General features: G+C 41.0%; 1 protein-coding gene across 1 annotated transcript in view; it reads left to right on the top strand.

Annotated features, from left to right (window-relative positions):
* The window catches only part of LOC149191903 (uncharacterized), a 196,814-nt gene extending 184,309 nt beyond the window's left edge, over positions 1 to 12,505 (top strand). Inside the window, exons 2-4 of the mRNA XM_089404408.1 lie at positions 11,887 to 11,932; positions 12,011 to 12,072; positions 12,168 to 12,505. Of these exons, the coding sequence (XP_089260534.1) occupies positions 11,887 to 11,932; positions 12,011 to 12,072; positions 12,168 to 12,331 (272 nt within the window). The 3' untranslated portion in view covers positions 12,332 to 12,505. The remainder of the gene's footprint in view (positions 1 to 11,886; positions 11,933 to 12,010; positions 12,073 to 12,167) is intronic.
* The last annotated feature ends 7,176 nt before the right edge of the window (positions 12,506 to 19,681 follow it).

The raw sequence follows: 19,681 nt of genomic DNA, 5'->3' as shown, positions 1-19,681 counted from the left end.
TAATGTTTAGAGTCCAAATATTACTAAGGGCTAATAATATTTGACTGTTTCTATTTTTAGCCTGGTAGTCTAAAAATAGACTTTGATCACTCCGCTGTGAACCAAAAATAGAAGTCCATCTATTTTTCCCAACATGACCAATCATCCATAAACAACATTCTGCAACTCATAGACCATGATCCATATGTCTAAAAATAGACTTTGCGCCAAAAATAGCCTACAGGCCCACTTAGTGAAGGCAACTCCTTTCCACTAAGCTCCATCATCTTGTTGCATTCTCAACAAGCATTTCTTGTTGCACACTTTTCAACAGTTCTTGAGACCTCACAGGGAGGATCTCATCCCCAGAAGGAGCCAGTGTTAGCTCTGCTACAAATTTGAATAGTTGAGGGTCAAAGACAGCTTTGCCATGTTGCATTATGCTTAAAAGGAGCTTGCAGCGGTCGTTCTCCTCCTTCTCCTTCAGTTTCCTCATGCCTTTTTAACCTCTGCTGTCTCCATTTCTTCTATAAAAATCTTCATTCCCCGCTTCCCTCCATTCTCCTACAAACTTATTCTTTCCCCGCTAGCCCTGTTTTCTTGCAAAACTCCACGTGAATTCATTTTATTCCATAAGCCTACATTTCCTAAAGACTGGGCACTTAACCCACGAAACCCCTCCCATATAGCTTCCTTCTACCACAGCCATTGATCACCGCGATCCAATGGTCTTCGTCCCTTTTCTCGTACGTTAAACTGCGTGCACTTTCCTTGCCATCCGACCGTCTGTCGCACCATCGGACGGTAGTCGCAAGCCTCGATTGCGCGACCTGCCCGACCGTTAACCCGCGGGGATGGTGGTTTTCATATGCCACGTGTCGCAACATTATCGGATCACGTTGTTGCATACGGATACCGCCGAGCCCCGGTAGGTGGTGCGGGGAAACCACCTGCTGCCCGAAACCACCTGTCCCCCGACTGTTAACCTCCGTGCGACTTCCGCTCCCGATCACTGTCGGATCTGCCGCATCCAGATCCGACAGCCCTTGTTGCTTCATCCATGTCACCTCCCGATAGCCTGCATAAAGTGATCTCCACCATTAATCTGTGCGATCTGATGGCTGAGATTGGTTCTTCTGTTCCGTCCACTCCCGCCATACTGCCTGTATCACTCCCGACTACTCTCTGCTGCCGAAAAAGGACGAAGCCAACAGCTACCCATACCCTGAGGATTAAAGCTTCAACTACCTACATTCAAGAGCATTATGGCCAAAGAAGGAAACAGGACAGCCTCAAGCAGTTAACGTAGTTATTAGTTATGGAGCTTGTATCAGTCGGTACTGCATCTGCCCGAGAAGGACCACAGAATGCCAGGGAATGTCGAAATCATCCATTAAAGCATACAGAGTGTAACAGAGCCCCATATATGAGAATTAATGCGGTTTTTGGTCCATCATGACCTCTCCTTGTATAGCATAGCAGAATGTTTTTGTAATCAACCTCTATATATATCCAGAAGACAGAAGGTTGAGGGTTGATGAATGTTATCTAGATGTAAGGTTCAACTTCTGGAGACTATAACTACTGTGATACCTGTAGCGTCTGGTCTTCATTTTCAGCTAATGCAAGATTCTTTTGTTGTTAATTGCTCACTTTCCACTTCTTCTTCTTTGTTCCAGGTTGTGCCTGTTATGCATTTATTCATGTGTTGTATATGTTTAGCATTAGAGGGGCTGTCATCCCACCTCTGTGTTTGAATCTAGCATGTATCATTGAATTTATATGCAGGTTTCTATTATTTTAATGCTAGAGAGCTGTCATCCTGTCTGTGTATTAGGAAACATATTTACATACCTTTTAACTGGTTGCAGCTGGCCATCACAGGGTCCTGTGCATCTGCTGGTGTGATCAGTATTCTCCATCATCACATTTTCCTTAGAACTGTGAGTAATTGGTGGTCTAAAGCCTTGTAGTTTGCGGGTGTTCACCCATATCTGGGGTTAAGCATAGTAGAAGTGGTTATCTGGCTTGAATATGCATCATTTTCTTCCATTCATCCACCATTTTCCAACATTTTGTTGAGTTTGTAATGTTCCCGAGCATCTCTGATATACAACCTAGGAGAGTTTCTTGGGGTGATAACAATACTAACATGAAGGAATCCCTCGATACGAGGATCACAAGCCATCCTAATCAATGTGATCACACCTAGCTCCATTCGTTGCCCAACTAGATACAGGTACCAGAAGCCCTTTGCATACTATCAATAAGTATAGCATCATGATAACATAGGGCTTTGTCCAATTCCCCATGAAATTTCCCTACTGAGTAGTCCACCTCATGAACTCCAAGAGTAAAGTCCTAAAGACTCAACATAATCCCTGTGGGGACGAAGTCTCTCCCGTGTGAACTTCACTTAGTATCCTCCTGTTGACCAGCCTACCATGCTAAGGAAGTCTCCCATGCTATCAGTGAGTTGCTAAAGCCTTAGGGAAGATCTGATTGGTCTCCCCCTACAGTAGCTAGCTCATCCCTAAAGTTCGTTGATCTGCTAAGTACTATGATGCCAAGGTTGTATGCCCAACACAGAAAGAAACTGCCTTTCTAACCTTGCAACAATCTAGTTATGAATGACTACCTACTATGCTTGTACTAGAACCTCTTCTTCTGTAACTCTTGGCCATAATAAATGTGATGATCGAGGCTAAGCTCAACCTATCAAGGTGACTCAGTAACGCTTGCACCTATCACTCCATGGCTAGATAACCACCTTCCTTTCCATATGATGAAGACCTCGATGATCCCCCAAGTATGAAGCTGATAGTGAATCAGATCACCTATTATCCTGACTATACTCACTAAGTAATGGGGTGTCCTATTAATCAATTGGATCCCTAGATCCCATAACCATACTGGAAGTCCACAACTCCCAATCCTCATTGTTTGTTGTCGTGACATATTGCTAACTGTTGGGGCCTTTCTGTGTCTCGTCCCTGACCCCTGTATGTATCCAATGGATGCACAACCAACATCAAGAATTTGTCCCACGTATGAAAAACTACTCTGCTCCTTCCAGAACACACATAAAAATCTATTATCCCAGCTCCTGATGATGTACCCAGATACTTCCTAGAGCTTAAGAATTCTCCAACTAATGAGGACTATCATCCCCTATACCTCATGCTCACATAACACCTTGAGTTTTCCTACCGAAAGTGCACCCTATAGTTCACTCACGGTCACATCCCTAAATGTGAACTCAGGGGTGGAGCACATGCTACCTCTGTAGAAAACCATGTACTCCCCAATCCTGTACTTGTCAGCTCGTGCCCTGATCAAATGTCACCTTTGAGAAGTCTTTCTATGGATACTCTATGTACCAACTAACTGTCTTGAGTGAGCCTCTCGCATCTTGCTACTTGTGATGAAGGCATTGAGGGAAAACAACCAAATCTATTATGCCTACAAACAATGTGGTAGTGAGACAGGTGCATAAAGTCCCCCTTGATATCATCCAGTGATGCTCATCAGCTTCCCCATCGATCCTGAGTGAGCTACACCCAAGGGTATGTATGTTGTCCTTATTAAGTGACCTCCCTGGAGGTAACACTCCAAAATCCCTGGGCTACCATAAGACACCATTGCATACAACCAAGTATCCCCACTCTCTTCTTCATACAAACATGCACCTTTGTGCCATTTGGCACATAACTGCACCTAGTTGCACACCTCTATGCATTGCTAGACACCACTACAAGCTGTCATATATTCCTGAATTAACTCGCATCGCTCCTGTGACGAAGTAGTTGTAATTTCATGTGAAACCTCAAGGTGGTGTGAACCACTCTTCCTACTCCACATTGCAATCCTGCACAAGATGACACTCCATACCATGTTGTGTTCCTCTGTAGAAAACTGAAATTTGTGGCATGACCATGTCCACCACCGAACACCTATGCCAACTACCCAACCACCCTACATCATTGGCCATCCCACATGCATCAATGCATCCACTACTCTACTAGTGAATCCACCATGATGTGGGCTACACCTCCTCCTCTGCCCTAGTAGACCTGGGTGACCTAGATCCTCATATGCTAATGGGAATGACATTACCGTGCCTAGGCTTAGTAGCTCATGCGTCTAATACATCAGAGGAAGGACATCATCCTATATATTTCCCTGCTTAGTGGCATCCAAATGCCATCCCATCTTAATAACTCCTGTCGGGGCATGTTGGCCACCCTACAAACCCACGCATAAACAATGTGCCGAGACATCTCCCGAAGTTTGCATACTCCATCAAACCAACATGCCATTAACATTGACCAAAACTCTAATGGAAGTGTGAAGGAACATGAGTGTTTGGTCATTGAGTTAATAACCCTATTAGCGCCATAGTAATCCTTCACACCTGGTAACTGACTGTAAACCCCACCTGGATCCCAATGCCAACCCGGGTCTCTAGTATCCACTCCACTCGTGTCAACCGAACCTGGATCCCAGATGGATGTATCTTCATCTAAAATATATTTGTATCCACATCCTGTGTGTGTATAATCAGAAACATTTGAAACATATCTCTCTACAAGTAATAGTTCATCTAGGTGCTCCTCGTGCTCCACTATAACAGGAGGATCCTTTATCAAATCATGAGTGCCCCTAACATATTCTTGTGTGATGGTTACTATAGAACAATGTACACAACTAAACTCCTTATAAAGTTGTTCGACCCACAACTCTGATTCTTGAAGGGCCATTTGAGTGGTCTTCAAGAACTCCTCGGAAATATCAAGCTCATAAGTAAGCTTGTCAACTTCCTTCTCTTCCCCTACTAGCACATCATGATATATCTCAACAAGCATGAGTAGGTGATCTTCGTCTAAAAGGAGGCATAGATAATTAGATTTCATCTCTACCAATGCCTTTTGAAGGGTCAAATAATCTGCAAGTGAAGGCTCTCCTCCTAGACTGTCATGTTCCACTGCACTTTTACAACAATAATCTTTCACCAATACCAATGTATCATCATAATTCCTTGTGGCTACCTTAATCATGTCTGCGTTCATATTCAATTGGTCTTTCAAGTTATAAGAATGAGTAGGATTTTGAGAAACATTTACCTCATCAAATAATGGGACTGGATTTGCATCGTCAACTACCTGTGTGTTATCATCTTTGCACACCTCTTGAGAATCATCATTAACTATTGTGGCCTCATGATTTTCTTTGTACTCATCATCTAACTCAACAATCTCACCAAGAAATGACAAGCATTATATAACAATTTTTGACTCTCCTTCATCCCAAACTTTTGTTCCAACCCATTGGGTTAGTCTGTGATAGCTTCATTTTCAACGAGCGTGGCTTTTTCCAATCAATCCTAGAAGGTTTGGTCCTTGGATACCTTTTCATATTTGGATTTTTTATTCATTTTTTTATTTGTTGACATTGACGACACCCATTCTTCCATATGCTCTATCATATTTCCAAAAGTTTTTCCATAATTTTCAAAATTTTGGGCAAGGAGTTCTTCTTGATTTGGAAGCATTTTCCCTTGTTATAATATGTCCTTCAAACCTAATAGATGTCAAAGAACATGCTCTGATACCACTGTAATGTTCCAAACTAGAAAATACAATGAATAATAAAACATGCACTAAATTGCAACCAAGAATTTTCACACATGCAAGAACAATTTTACACAAATAGAAATAGGTCAAAGAGTCATAGAATAAAAACCATAAAACTAAACCATTTTATTGATTTTAAAGCTGGAATTAAATAAAATGGAGTGAATAAATTGAACCTGGGCTTGCTACTGCAAGCATGCAATACTCAGGTGAGAAATTAAGTGAAATACCCAATTGAAATGACTCAATCTACGAAAACACATTGCCCCAAAATTATTATTGTTGTTGTTAGAGACAAACTGTGAAATGAACCCTCAAAACTACTCCAAAATTTTTGAAAAATTAAAGAGAGGCTCCTAACACCCCAACCAATAAAACCCAGAAATATTTTGAGCTAATTCCAACTGATCCAGAATGCCCAAAATATTTTGAAAATCCCAGTTAAACCAGTAATTCACCCTGCTATAAGAATGAGGATTTTAGGCCCAAATATCGCTTGGAAAATTCTAAATTTTTAACCATGAACTCCTTTCATAAAACCCAGAAAAATATCAAGCTGAATCCACTAGTCATTGAAACCCCAAAATCAATGTGTGACCCTTCATAGTCTACTAGCGAGCTACAAAAATCGAAATACTGCAAGAATGCACAATTTCCCCAAAGGGAAACTCCTCCAAATACCAACAAAATTCCTTCCTCAAACTACTGGCCAAAATCAGCTCCAATACTTGGAAAATCGTACTGCTCAACCCCTGCACAAAAAATAACTAGTAAACCACAATGTAGCTCCAAAAAGAAATTATGACCCATAAATAATGTTGATCTCTACCCTGCAAATCCTCTACAAAATAACCGGAACTCCAACCCACAATAGTTAATTCCCCAATGAACAACTCTAACTGCCTCTGCACCCAAGGAGTGGGAAACTGAGTGAATACCTACATTAAAGCCCCATGGAAATCCTGAATTGGACTCCCCAAATTACCTCACTAGGTAGACACTCAGAGTTCTCTAAAATGAGGGTGGAATTTCTGCTTGGAAATTCCTTGCGCCAAACAACACTGGTTGACTTGGCAAAGAAGATCAAGGAAACTCTCTAGCTCTGAAATGAAATGTCAAATAGAATCATCAAAAGGAGGCTCTAACATTCCTTTCATTGTTTCTTTCCCTTCCACATATAATGGGTTGATTTCTCTCACACTATGCTTTGACACCATGGTTTGATTCTTCCCATGGTTCGATTTCCATTTTGGTGACTTCCACAACTTCACTTTAGTTCTTTTTTTTTTTCTCTTAAGTTTTCCTTTTTTTTTTTCTCTCCAAAATTTATATGGAGCCCTCATAACCCATTTTCCTAAGTTTATTTGCCAAAAATATTTATTATTCGCCAAATTTGCAAAATTGAGAATTTCCCTTAACAAAATTATTAATTGGGGACATGACACCCTGCTACACGAAAAATGAGAAATACATGAAAAAATTGATAAAGTATGAAATACATCAAAAGTATGCAACATGGGTACTCCTTGGGAGAAGAATTAAATTCTGCATCCAACGAGTTCTCACGCTCGAAACTTGAGTAAAATTGTGGGGTGATAAGTTGAAAATACGAGTTGAAAAAGTAGTTTTTTTTCGAAAAAGGTGAATCATATCCCATAGTTGACGTCATCATCTTGATCCTATTGGTTCTTCCAAAGTTGATTTTGGATGTACATTTTTGTTTTGAGGCTCATATTTTACCTCAAAATTTCTCTAATATATATTTATTTTATATCTCTTTTGGCTTTATTTACAACTCTTGTTTAGCTATAAGTTTTTTGTTGACATTCATGGACACCCCTCTCATTTTGTATGCATATGGACAAATATGTATGATATTTATTGTTATTACTGGCTCTTAATGGTGTAGCAATCCACTGGATTGGGATGGCTACGTACTTTTTTATACTCTATCAGTCCAAATCTTTTGCTCACTCATGGATAAACTGGCATTATGCCTAATTTCTGAATTTTTCCAACATTTTTTGGCGGTGTAGTATTTCTTTCTTTACAAGTTTTTATAGATGATCAAATGTACAGTGTTTTTTAATTAGTTTTATCCTCAGAAAAACTCTTAATGTAAAGCTGCTTGATTGGGGTAATGCATGAATATTCTCTTGAAGTGTGTATGAAAAATGTAAATTCATCATTTTAATATGAACCATCCTAGGTCCATTTTAACTCCGGATCTATTAAGCACTGAAAGAGATCAAATATCTTGTGGTGCAAACCTATTTTCTGAGTGCAAAACTTGAGCAAATGTTTGCACCTCAAGAGATTTTATCCCTCTGGCACTTAATAGATCTAGAGTTAATATGGATCTAGGATAATTCATATTAAAATGATGAATTTACATTTTTCATATACACTTCAAGAGTATATTCATGTATTAACCCAATCAAGCAACTTTACATTAAGAGCTCATCTGAGGATATATATGCTTGTTAGTTAAGGCAGTCTACTTGAAGCTATCTTGTTAGACCATAAAACCTAATAAGCTCCTTTGCTATATCGTAAAACCCAATAAGAATACATACTTTTGTCTTTGCATAAGTGGATGATATTAACGAAAAATTGTGGAAAGGCGGCATTGATTCTGAGCGATGGCGAAGGCGATGTGTAGGGTTTTGAACAGCGGTCTGGGTGCTGCCGCAACGAGGGCCGAGAGCGCTGCAGGGGATGGGGCTTCACGTTGGCGAACGGTTACCATTGCAGAGTGGAAAGAAGAGGAGTTTCTGCTCATGCGAAGGTATGAGGCCACAGTCTGCGGCCCTGAACAAAGAATTATGCTTAGCGTTTGGCGTTTAGAGGCTAGGATCTGTCCAACCTTTGTTTTTAGCAGTCAAGCGCCTCAACCCTGTTCAGATCTGTGCAAATATGTACCTGTGGGGGACGCAGTCATAAGGATCCAAGCGATCTTGGAGCGGGGGCGAGGAAAAGGATACCAGCGAGGCCGTGAGGCGAAGGAGGAAGGCCCTTTCTCTGCGTGGATATACGTGGAGGGATCTCTCTCGCGAAAGGAAGAGATCTTGAACTGCGCACTCGAACAAAGGAGACTTTGGGGCGTATGGCGCTTAGAGAATAGGCCCCGACAATTCAAGAACGCTCAGAGGAACGGCAGAAGGGGACTGATCGATGCAGATCCGCTCTCCCCTTTATTGCATGGATCCAGATATTGCAGTATTGGCTTAGATCTACACGATCTAGCCTATACTCGAGTCCAGTTTGACCCCAGGCCTCAGATCGAAGGAAAAAACCATAGATCGTGCAGAGTTTCTGCAGATCTGGACATGACAGGGCCAGATCGGGAGGTATGCTTGCAGCCAGAGCAGGTAAAATCTAACTGTTTTCAGATTCTGATAAAACCCCCTGAGGGGAAATCTCGTCTAGTGTGGGTTCATGCAGGAATCACCTCCATGCAGTTGAAACATCAAATTTGGGCCGAAATGGGATACCCTGTTCAGTTTCAACATCTGGTCAGTGGTAGGCGGTCTCTCCAGGATTGCAGATCGATGGGAAGCTATGAGATCGGACCAGGCTCAACCATTATCCTAAATCTCAGACTAAGAGGAGGGGCTCTGCCTCAGGGACAGACAAGCTCCTCAGGGGGAGAGAAAGGGAAAAAAGCTGCAGCCCAGCACCAACCAAAGGGATCATACAAAAACATTTTACAGGGCAACAGAAATTCAGGTTTCCCTCCAGATCAAGGTGGACACTTACCCAAGCCATACATAGTAGATCAGGCAGAGAAAACCCCAGCTTTAAATCTAGATTCTTCAGGGCTTGATGATTTCGTCAAGTCCTATGAAACGAAAGCCTTAATATGTCGTTTCAACAGCTTTTGGCCAAAACCCATGGATCTTTTCCACTGGATCTTCACCAGCTGGACCATGGAATGTGATGTTCATTTATGTTCAAAAGGGTTCTTCATAGTAAGATTTACATCCGAGGAAGTTAGAGATACAGTCATCAGTGCCGGGCCATGGTTTTGGGGAACATCGGGGTTGTTTGTGACCCCATGGTTCCCAGATTTTGACCCAAATAAAATGACTGTAACCAAAATGCCTGTCTGGGTTAGACTACACAATCTTCCTCTGCATTTTTGGGATGACCGAGTGCTGGAAGGCATTGGGAACAGCATAGGGAAATACATCAAAACAGATCTGGATAGGGTCGATGAAAGGATCTACACCTTCGCACGTATCTGCGTGGAAGTAGATTTAAGCAAAGGGCTGCCGGAAAATATAAGGTTGATCTACAAACAACAGAACTGGATGCAGGTACTGGATTATGAAAACACTGCTTTCAGATGTAGGATCTGTAGGCAGACAGGACACTTACAAAGCTCATGCCCAGAAGTCAAGAATAAAAAGAAGCAGCAAGGGAAGCAGAGGAAAGGGTGGCACTTTCCCCCTCCAGATTCAGATGACGAAGAATCAGAAGAAGCAGAGGAAGAGCCCACAGCAGAGGAAACTGAGGCAGCTCAAGAGAGGGAGAATCAGAAAGGAAGTTCATCAGACAACAAGACAGCAGGAATAAGCACGGTTCCTAGTACGGGAGGCAACAAACGGCAACACCATTCAGACACCTCAGATTCAGACAAAGAACCTGGTCCACAGAATACAGAGACACAGTTAGTCATCGCTTCGATCGAGCCCTCTCAAGGAGAGTGGCGTAAGGTCGAAAAGAAAAAGGGGAGGAAAACCTGAGGCGTGAGTCCTACTCACTGCCAGATCTCAGTTTTTTCTCCTATCTCTCCCTCTCTCTTCTCTTCTGTTTTTTCTTATTCTTTGTGCGCGTTAGTTCCCTAACGTTGCGTGGGGTGCGAAAGCACTCGGGCCCTTGGGGCAGCATACGGAATGCTTCATTGCATCTGCTAGTGTAACTTTTCATTATCTTTTTAATAAAAAGTTACCGTTTTTTCTTTGGAAAAAAAAAAGTGGATGATATTAACATATAAAATAAAAAGAATAAAATAATGTCGAAAAATCTAGTCTTTGAAGGCTATGTAACAAAGTGAGAAAGGTTGATTTCCCAAGTTTTATCATCCACAAAGCTATAAGTCTTTGTGTAGTGTGCCTTTATTGAGTGATTTCTTTTGCCAAATTGGATATGAAAATTGCTCAGGGTTATGCTATTTGTTGTGGAAAATATGATTTATTTTGATCTAGCTAAAAACTTTTATTGCAATGAATGCCTCACATTAGCAAAGACTACCTTTAATTAGTCTACATTAGAGAATAATACCATGGGCAAAACAATGGGTTGATAAAACCTAGAGCCCAAAAACCTTCATCCGTAAATTTATTATTTTATCTCAATTTTAATAAAATGATTAATTATTTATTATTTATTTGTATTCTTATTTTGTATTGTTTAAAATTTTAATTTTAAGAGGTTGCGAAAACCTAGAGCCCAATACCCCTAGTGAATTTACTATTTTATCTCAATTTTATTTTAATAATTAATTATTACTTTTTTATTTATTTAATTTTTTTAATATGTAGTTCGATGAAGTAAAAATGTTACATAATATAATATAACATAACATATATATACTTATGAGTCCGACATTTAAAAAACATTCAGATATTTGACTCCTGCACATCTCACATCTAATTCCTACACATGTAATGCCTACATATCTACCTTATTGATGGGACCAACCCTTTAACTTGCGGATTAAACTAGTTTAACCAATGATTTATTTAAGGTTTGGGTCAAACACATATACTTATCCCTAAGTAGTTGATTAACAAAGATATTTATTCGTTGGCATTGATTTTGTAGTTATTGTTGGTACGATGGCTTCTATACTCGCCTCGATTTACTCCTTCCCGCTCTTTGGTTATGCTAAACCCTCATTTCACTTCGCTTGAACATTTTTGTCTTCTCTCTGTCACGGTGAGGGTTTGTGTGCTTTCGTTGGCCTGCTTGTGACTGTGTCGAACTTGGCGGTAATGCTCTGTCTGCACCTGGCTATGGGTTCCTCTACCTAGTGGCGAGGTAACTCCGCCCACACTTGCTATTTCGTTACATGGTTGCCTGGGCACTGTGTTGGAGGCTTCGTCGACTTCGTGAGAGGGTTTACTTTGTTCCTTTGTTGGCTCTTTAACCTTCTTCATGGTTACTATTCTTTCCACTGTTCCCTTATCTTGCTCTGTTTCAGTTCTCTGGTTAAGCTTCCGGTTATTGGTTCTCTGGTTGATGTATGAATGTTTTGTTGTCCTGGCAGGTCTCAGTCACAGTGGACTTCCTCGGCTTCGCTTGGTCCTAGCAAGGTAAGCTTACTTTTCCATGCTATAGTTGGTCTTCTCTGTTTTTATTCGACACTAAGGTAGTCGCTCCTTTGTATGCAGGGTTTTCACTTGTGACTGTGACTCAGTTGGGGTTTCATTCCTCCAGCACTGTGACTCTTCAGGTAAGCTGGTTGTTCCTTCTCTGCTCATTAATTTTCACATTCAGTTTTCTTGGCATACAAATGACTGATATGGTTCCATTGGTTTTCTGTGGCAGGTTGGGGTTTGCTCCAGGCTCGGTCTCTGAAATGGTTGCAACCCAATGATTCTGATAGGGTCATTCTCTGCTGCTGTTACTTAGTTTGTAGTCTTCTTTTCTCTGTCATGACACTGGGAAAGTCCCAGTGCTCCTCCATTTATTTGTCTTTTGTTGTTGAGTGACCTTCAGCTCTGATTGTATGTAATTCCGTCTGCTTTTTGGGCTCTGGTTATATGTAATTTATTCTGCTTACACTCTTGTAATCGACTACGGTTCAACCCTAGCTTCCGGGTTTGATTTTGTCTTGCCTAACTCTATTATTATCTAGCACTTTACTTTGTTCTTTATGTATGGCAGCATTATATTTATAAGGGAGGAAGTAAAAAGAAGATTTTGTGTAAATGGGTTACCTCTATTATAATTGCGTTCTACAGTAGTTGCATTCGCGTTTTGTTGAGAACTATCTCATAGTTGTTGCTTGCTTTCGTATGTATGGGAACTTTTGTTGTTGTCGGAACTTCGTGTTAGGAATATTCTGTTATTGCTTCATTGTTCAAACTCAGGAACTATATCTCTGTTTGTTAGGAAGGATCTATAGAAACACACAGTGTTGTTTAATTGACACAGGCAGTAATTAGAGGGGAAAATAAATAAATATAGTAGAAAGATTGTTTGCAGATGGATTCAGATACTCAAGTTTTGTAAATTGTCTATTTCTGTATTATCTTGCTATGTTGGTCTTTTGAACCCCTTCAAAAATGTATTACATTGGCTTTTGTATTGTTTTCATACAGTTACCTAAACTGTTCACAATTATTCTTCAATTGCTTCTACAGTTACACGATTGATAACTATTTCGGGTTTTCTTGTGCTATAAGATATACAATATATATTTTTAAATGAAAAGACAATTGTAAGATAAATGAACAAAAAGACAAAATAGTGTGGTGGTAATGACTCTAATCTAACTGTATTGTTCCTAAATATCCCTTAACTAATAATGAAATAAAAAAAACAAGTTCCTAAACACTGTTTTGATCAACAAACATAAAGGAAACCAAATGATAATGAACCTGTCCTCCTTAGCTGAGACCAAACACCCGATCATGGTACCCTCAGCTGGATGCTCCTGCATCAGGCTCCCGGGGTAAGAAAAATTCATGACTCCGGTCCATGAGCTTCTCGACTAAATAGCCTGCCTGCTGTATTTGTCTGGCGTCAAGCCATGAACTGTCCTCAATGGGACGGTTCTTCCACTTGACCAGATACTGCAGGTATTCCTTCTACCGAGTTCGCCTAGCCACCTGAGTGTCGAGGATTCTCTCGATCTCAAGGGGCTGAGCTGAAGGCATTTGTCTCATCCAAGTCTCACTCCCTTCCTGTGTGTCCCATGTAGGCCGTGTTGTACTGTCTTCCTCATGACTGGCAGTATATGGAAACAAGTATGCCACATTGAAGATAGGCGAGATGCCTATTCCTAGTGGTAGTTGTAATTCATAAGCATTGGCTGAAAATTTTAGGATTTTTGTACTTCAGTTTGTTGTATGCACCCCTAGGAAAACGTTCCTTACGCAAATGCGCGAGGACTTCATCCCCCACATTAAACTGTACCTCTCACCGTTTCAGATATGCCCGCTGCTTATACTTTTGACTGTTGTCCTACAACTTCATCCTTACCTTCTCATGTAGGTCATTCATTGCTTTGGCGAAATCTTCCCCATCAGCACTCCGTCTTTCCTGTTGTCCTAGATCTCGTAACTCATGCACTCCGCGAGGATGCATGCCATCTAAGATATGAAAAGGATTGTGCCCCGTGCTGCGATTGGTTGAGTCGTCGTAAGCGAACTCCGCCTGGGAAAGTACACGATCCCACATCCGTGAATTTTCCTCGATCAAACTTCGTAGCAGGTTCCCAAAGCTCCTGTTTACCACCTCTATTTGCCCGTCGGTCTGCAGGTGATAAGCAGAGCTGAAACTTAATTGTGTGTCCATTTTTTCCCACAAGGTGCGCCAAAAGTGCCCTGTAAATATCACGTCCATGTCAGAAATAATGGACTTAGGCATGCCATGTAGCCTGACGATCTCTGTGAAAAATAAGTGGGCCATGTGAGTGGCATCGCTGGTTTTTTTACAAGGGATGAAATGTGACATTTTCAAGAAGTGGTCTACTACTACCTTCACAGAATCATAACCCTGTTGTGTCCTTGGTAGACCCAAGACAAAGTCAAAACTGACTAAGTCCCACGGTCTACTCAGAATGGGAAATGGTGTGTAGAGTCCCGTATTCTAACTGTGTCCTTTCGCCAACTGACACACTTTACATCTGGTCACAAATCTCTGCACATCCCTTCACATTCTTGGCCAATAATAAAAATGGTTGAACTGATCTAATGTTTTGTCTATGCCAAAATGCCTGGCTAGACCTCCACTGTGCTTCTCCCGAATGATATTCTCTCTCATCGAACAATCGGGAATGCATAATTGTCCCCCTTTAAACAATAGCTTCTCCTATAGATTATAGTCCAACCATGGACTATTGTTTCTCAACAAAGGATTCTGATAGGCTTCATAAGCCTCTCTGAAATCCATGTTGGTCTGATACAAGTCTTTCAGATGCTCAAAGCCCAGCACTTGTATCGTACTCTCCTGCAAGAGAAAAGCTCTTCTTCTCAATGCATATCCCACCTTGTTGGCCTACCCGCTAATGTGTTTCAACACAAAAGTGAAACTCTGTAAATATTCGACCCACTTAGCATGCTTGTGATTCAGCTTATGCTATTGCATCACGTATTGCAGTGCAGAGTTATCAGAAAATAAAACAAACTCACTCCCCAGAAAATAATGTCTCCAATGCTTCAATGCTTGGACGACAACATAGAATTCTTTGTCATAAGATGAATACTTCTGCCTACTCTCATTCAACTTCTCTCTGAAAAACACAATAGGTTTGTCCTCCTCGCTAAGTACAGCTCCAATTGCCGTACCGCTTGCATCACAGCGAACTTGGAAAAGCTTGTTAAAATCTGGCAATCTCAGGATTGGTCTTTATGTAATCTTCTTCTTCAGTAGCTGAAAGCTTTTCTCTGCTGCCTCAATACAACAAAAAGGTTGACTTGCATTTTTTATAGTATCCAACATAGGTGCACAGATCTCACTGAAATTCCTTATTAATTTGTGATAAAAACTTGCCAATACATGAAAACTACGTACCTCAAATAGACGTTTTGGGGATGGCCAGTTAATGATTGTTGCAATCTTCTCTGGGCCCATCTTCAACTCACCTCTGCAATCACAAAACCTATATAAACCAGTTCTCTTTGAAGAAAAGTACATTTTTTTAGATTTATCGGCAACTTATTCTATTGCAATTTCTCCATCACATTTCGAACATGTCGAAAGTGTTCCTCCTTAGTCTTGCTGAAAATTAATATATCATCAAGATACACTATCACAAACTTTCCAATGAACTATTTCAACATTTCATTCATCAGTCGCATAAAGGTACTAGGGGAATTACTTAATCCGAATGGCATTACTAGCCACTCATACAGCCCTTCATTGGTCTTGAAGGCTGTCTTCCACTCATCCCCTTCCCTGATTTGAATATGATGATAACCACTCTTCAGATAAATTTTTGAGAAGTATGTTGCCCCGCTCAGGCAGTCCATCATATCGTCCATCCATGGTAGTGGAAATCTGTACCTGATGGTAATCTTATTGATGGCCCTCGAATCCGTGCACATTCATCATTCTCCTCCTTTCTTGGGAGCGAGAACTGTAGGAACTGCACAGGGGCTAAAACTCTCCCTTATCAACCCTTTATCCAGCAATTCCTGCATCTGTTTTATGATTTCCTCGTTATCTTTGGGGCTCATCTGGTATGCTGCCTTATTCGGTAGACTTTCCTTGTTCGGTAGACTTGCCTAGCAGTATATGACATACATCCATTGGCATAATATCACAAACAACCTTGTCTTTATACCTGCCAATATGGAACACAACTTCACACTGTTCGTCAACCAATAGTTGATGGCCTTTCTGCAACCACGATACCTTGTAGGGAGTGGGGCGCTTCAGCCGCTTCAAACCCAACTTCTCTACCATCTCTATGGCAACCAGATTATCTGTGCTCCCACTGTCGATAATCAACTTGTAGCATTTTTCGTGCAACTTACAAAATTTCCGGAATAATGCCTTCCTTTGAGTTTGTTCAGCTATCTCCTTGGCTGGTTTCAACAACACTTTATTCAAAACTAAGGCTTCCCCTATTTCTGGCACATTTTCTGCTTCTTGGTGTGGTGCCTCTGCTTACTCTGGCTGTGAAACATACCCTCCTCTTTGACCAACTTGTTCTGCTTCCGGACACTCAAAAGACCTATGCCCCCACTTGTGGCACCTGTAGCACTGATAGGCAGCTCCTCTACCTCGGCCATTTCCTCTTCCTCTCTGATATGGCCTTCCTCCTCTAGTGCTATCTCCTTTTTCTGCTATCCCTGAAGCCTTGGAACTGCTGCCCTCTTCACTATTATTGGCAGTTCGTCCTCTACCATAGGATTGTCCTCTTCCTCTGCCGGTTCCCCATCCTCTCCTAGCATTTTGCTTTTTGGTGATCTTCTCCTCTGCCTTCATGGCACTCTGGTAGGCTTCCTTTATATTTTTTAGGGAAAGAATGCTTATCTCATCTAATATTTCCAATCTTAGACCATTTACATACCTTGCTATTTTTTCCGGGGTGTCCTCCGTGTAGCCAGCTCTTAAATTTACTCGGTAGAATTCTTCAGTATATTCTCTCACTGTCATCCCTTTTTGCCTCAAATTCTACACTTGCCAATGCAGTGCAGTCTGGTAATCTTTGGGCAAAAATATGCCCTTCAACTTGGCCACCATTCTTGACCATTCCTTTATTGGCAACTTGTTCATCCTTCTTCTTTCCGCTTGGACACTGTCCCACCACAAGGTTGTGTGTCCTTTCAGCTTGGTTGCAGTGAACTTAACTCTCCGATCTTCGTTGACCTCTTCACATTCGAAATATTTGTCCAATTCACTGATCCAGTCCAACATAACTTCTGTGGACAAGCTGCCATCATAATTTGGAATCTCTGGCTTAGGCTTGCTGCTAGCCAATAGGACTGACCTCAACAATCTAATTTCTGACCCTTCTTCATTCGATCCACCTATCGCAACTATAGCTTCTTCTTCGCTGTCATCTCCTACCTCCAAATCCCTTCTCCTTCCTGCTTCAACTGCCTCCAAACGGACAGTAGGGATCCTAATTTCCTCCCGCAATCCGGCCTCTGCTACTCTCTGAGCACCTCTTCCATGACCTCGTCTTCCAACTTCCATTTCTCAGGAAAACTTCAAATCCTGCTCTGATACCACAATATGATGGGACCAACCCTTTAACTTGCAGATTAAACTAGTTTAACCAATGATTAATTTAAGGTTCGGGTCAAACACATATACTTAGCCCTAAGAAATTGATTAACAAAGATATTTATTCATTGGCATTGATTGTGTAGTTATTGCTGGTACGCTAACTTCTCTACTCACCTTGATTTTCTCCTTCTCGCTCTTTGGTTATGCTAAACCCTCGTTTCACTTCGGTTGAGCATTTTTGGCTTCTCTCTATCGCGGTGAGGGTTTGTGTGCTCTCATTGGCCTGCTTGCGACTATGTCGAACTCTGCAATAATGCTCTGTCTGCACCTGGCTATGGGTTCCTCTACCTGGTGGCGAGGTAACTCCACCCACACTTGCTATTTCGTTACCTGGTTGCCTGGGCACTGTATTGGAGGCTTCGTCGACTTCATGAGAGGGTTTACTTCATTCCTTTGTTGGCTCTTTAACCTTCTTCATGGTTATTGTTCTTTCCACCGTTCCCTTATCTTGCTCTGCTTCAGTTCTCTAGTTAAGCTTTCGGTTATTGGTTCTCTGGTTGATGTATGAATGTTTTGCTGTCCTGGTAGGTCTCAGTCACAGTGGACTTCCTCGGCTTCGCTTGGTCCTGGCAAGGTAAGCTTACTTTTCCATGCTATAGTTGGTCTTCTCTGTTTTTCTTCGACACTAAGGTAATCACTCCTTTGTATGCAGGGTTTTCACTTGTGACTGTGACTCAGTTGGGGTTTCATTCTTCCAGCACTGTGACTCTTCAGGTAATCTGGTTGTTCCTTCTCTACTTGTTAATTTTCATCATTCATAAGCCCTGATGATGGATCCCAGTTTGGATTTGAAACGTTGGCATAAAAATGTTCATACTGTGGATTCTCCGGTAACTGAGTCAAAAGATACAAACCACAGATCTCTTAAATCCATACTGATATGGTTCCGCTGGTTTTCTGTGGTAGGTTGGGGTTTGCTCCAGGCTCGGTCTCCGAAACGGTTGCAACCCAATGATTCCGGTAGGGTCGTTCTCTGTTGTTGTTACTTAGTTTGTAGTCTTCTTTTCTCTGTCATGACACTGGGAAAGTCCCAGTGCTCCTCCGTTTATTTGTCTTCTGTTGTTGAGTGACCTTTGGCTCTGATTGTATGTAATTCCGTCTTCTTTTCGGGCTCTGGTTATATGTAATTTATTCTGTTTACACTCTTGTAACTGACTAGGGTTCAACCCTAGCTTCGGGGTTTGATTTTGTCTTGCCTTACTCTGTTATTATCTAGCACTTTACTCTGTTCTTTATGTATGCCAGCATTATATTTATAAGGGAGGAAGTAACAAGAAGATTTTGTGTAAATGGGTTACCTCTATTATAATTGCGTTCTACAGTAGTTGCATTTGCGTTTTGTTGAGAACTGTCTCATAGTTGTTGCTTTCTTTCGTATGTATGGAAACTTTTGTTGTTGTCGAAACTCCGTGTTAGGAATATTCTGTTATTGCTTCATTGTTCGAACTTAGGAACTATATCTCTATTTGTTAGGAAGGATCTATAGAAACACACAATGTTGTTTAATTGACACAGACAGTGATTAGAGGGGAAAAGAAATAAATATAGTAGAAAGATTGTTTGCAGATGGATTCAGATGCTCAGGTTTTGTAAATTGTCTATTTTTGTATTATCTTGTTGTGTTGGTCTTTCGAACCCCTTCAAAAATGTATTACATTGGCTTTTGTATTGTTTTCATAGAGTTGGCTGAACTGTTCACAGTTATTCTTCAGTTGCTTCTACAGTTACATGATTGATAACTATTTCGGGTTTTCTTGTGTTGTAAGATATACAATATATATTTTTAAATGAAAAGACATCTATAAGATAAATGAACAAAAAGACAAAACAGTGTGACGGTAACAACCCTAATCTAACCGTACTGTTCCTAAATATCCCTTAACTAACAATGAAAAAAAAAAAAACAAGTTCCTAAACACTGTTTTGATCAACAAACATAAAGGAAACCAAATGATAATGAACCTGTCCTCCTTAGCTGAGACCAAACACCCGGTCATGGTACCCTCAGTTGGATGCTCCTGCATCACCTATACTGGGTTGTAGAGCACCTCTCAACGCAATGAAATTGTGAGCCTTTTTCTTTGATTAAAAAAAAA

Source organism: Pinus tabuliformis, chromosome 2_2 (assembly GCF_031772625.1).
Source record: "Pinus tabuliformis cultivar Carrire ecotype Pingquan chromosome 2_2, CPIR1, whole genome shotgun sequence".
NCBI classification, from domain to species: domain Eukaryota; kingdom Viridiplantae; phylum Streptophyta; class Pinopsida; order Pinales; family Pinaceae; genus Pinus; species Pinus tabuliformis.
This window is presented reverse-complemented; position numbering and strand designations above follow the sequence as displayed.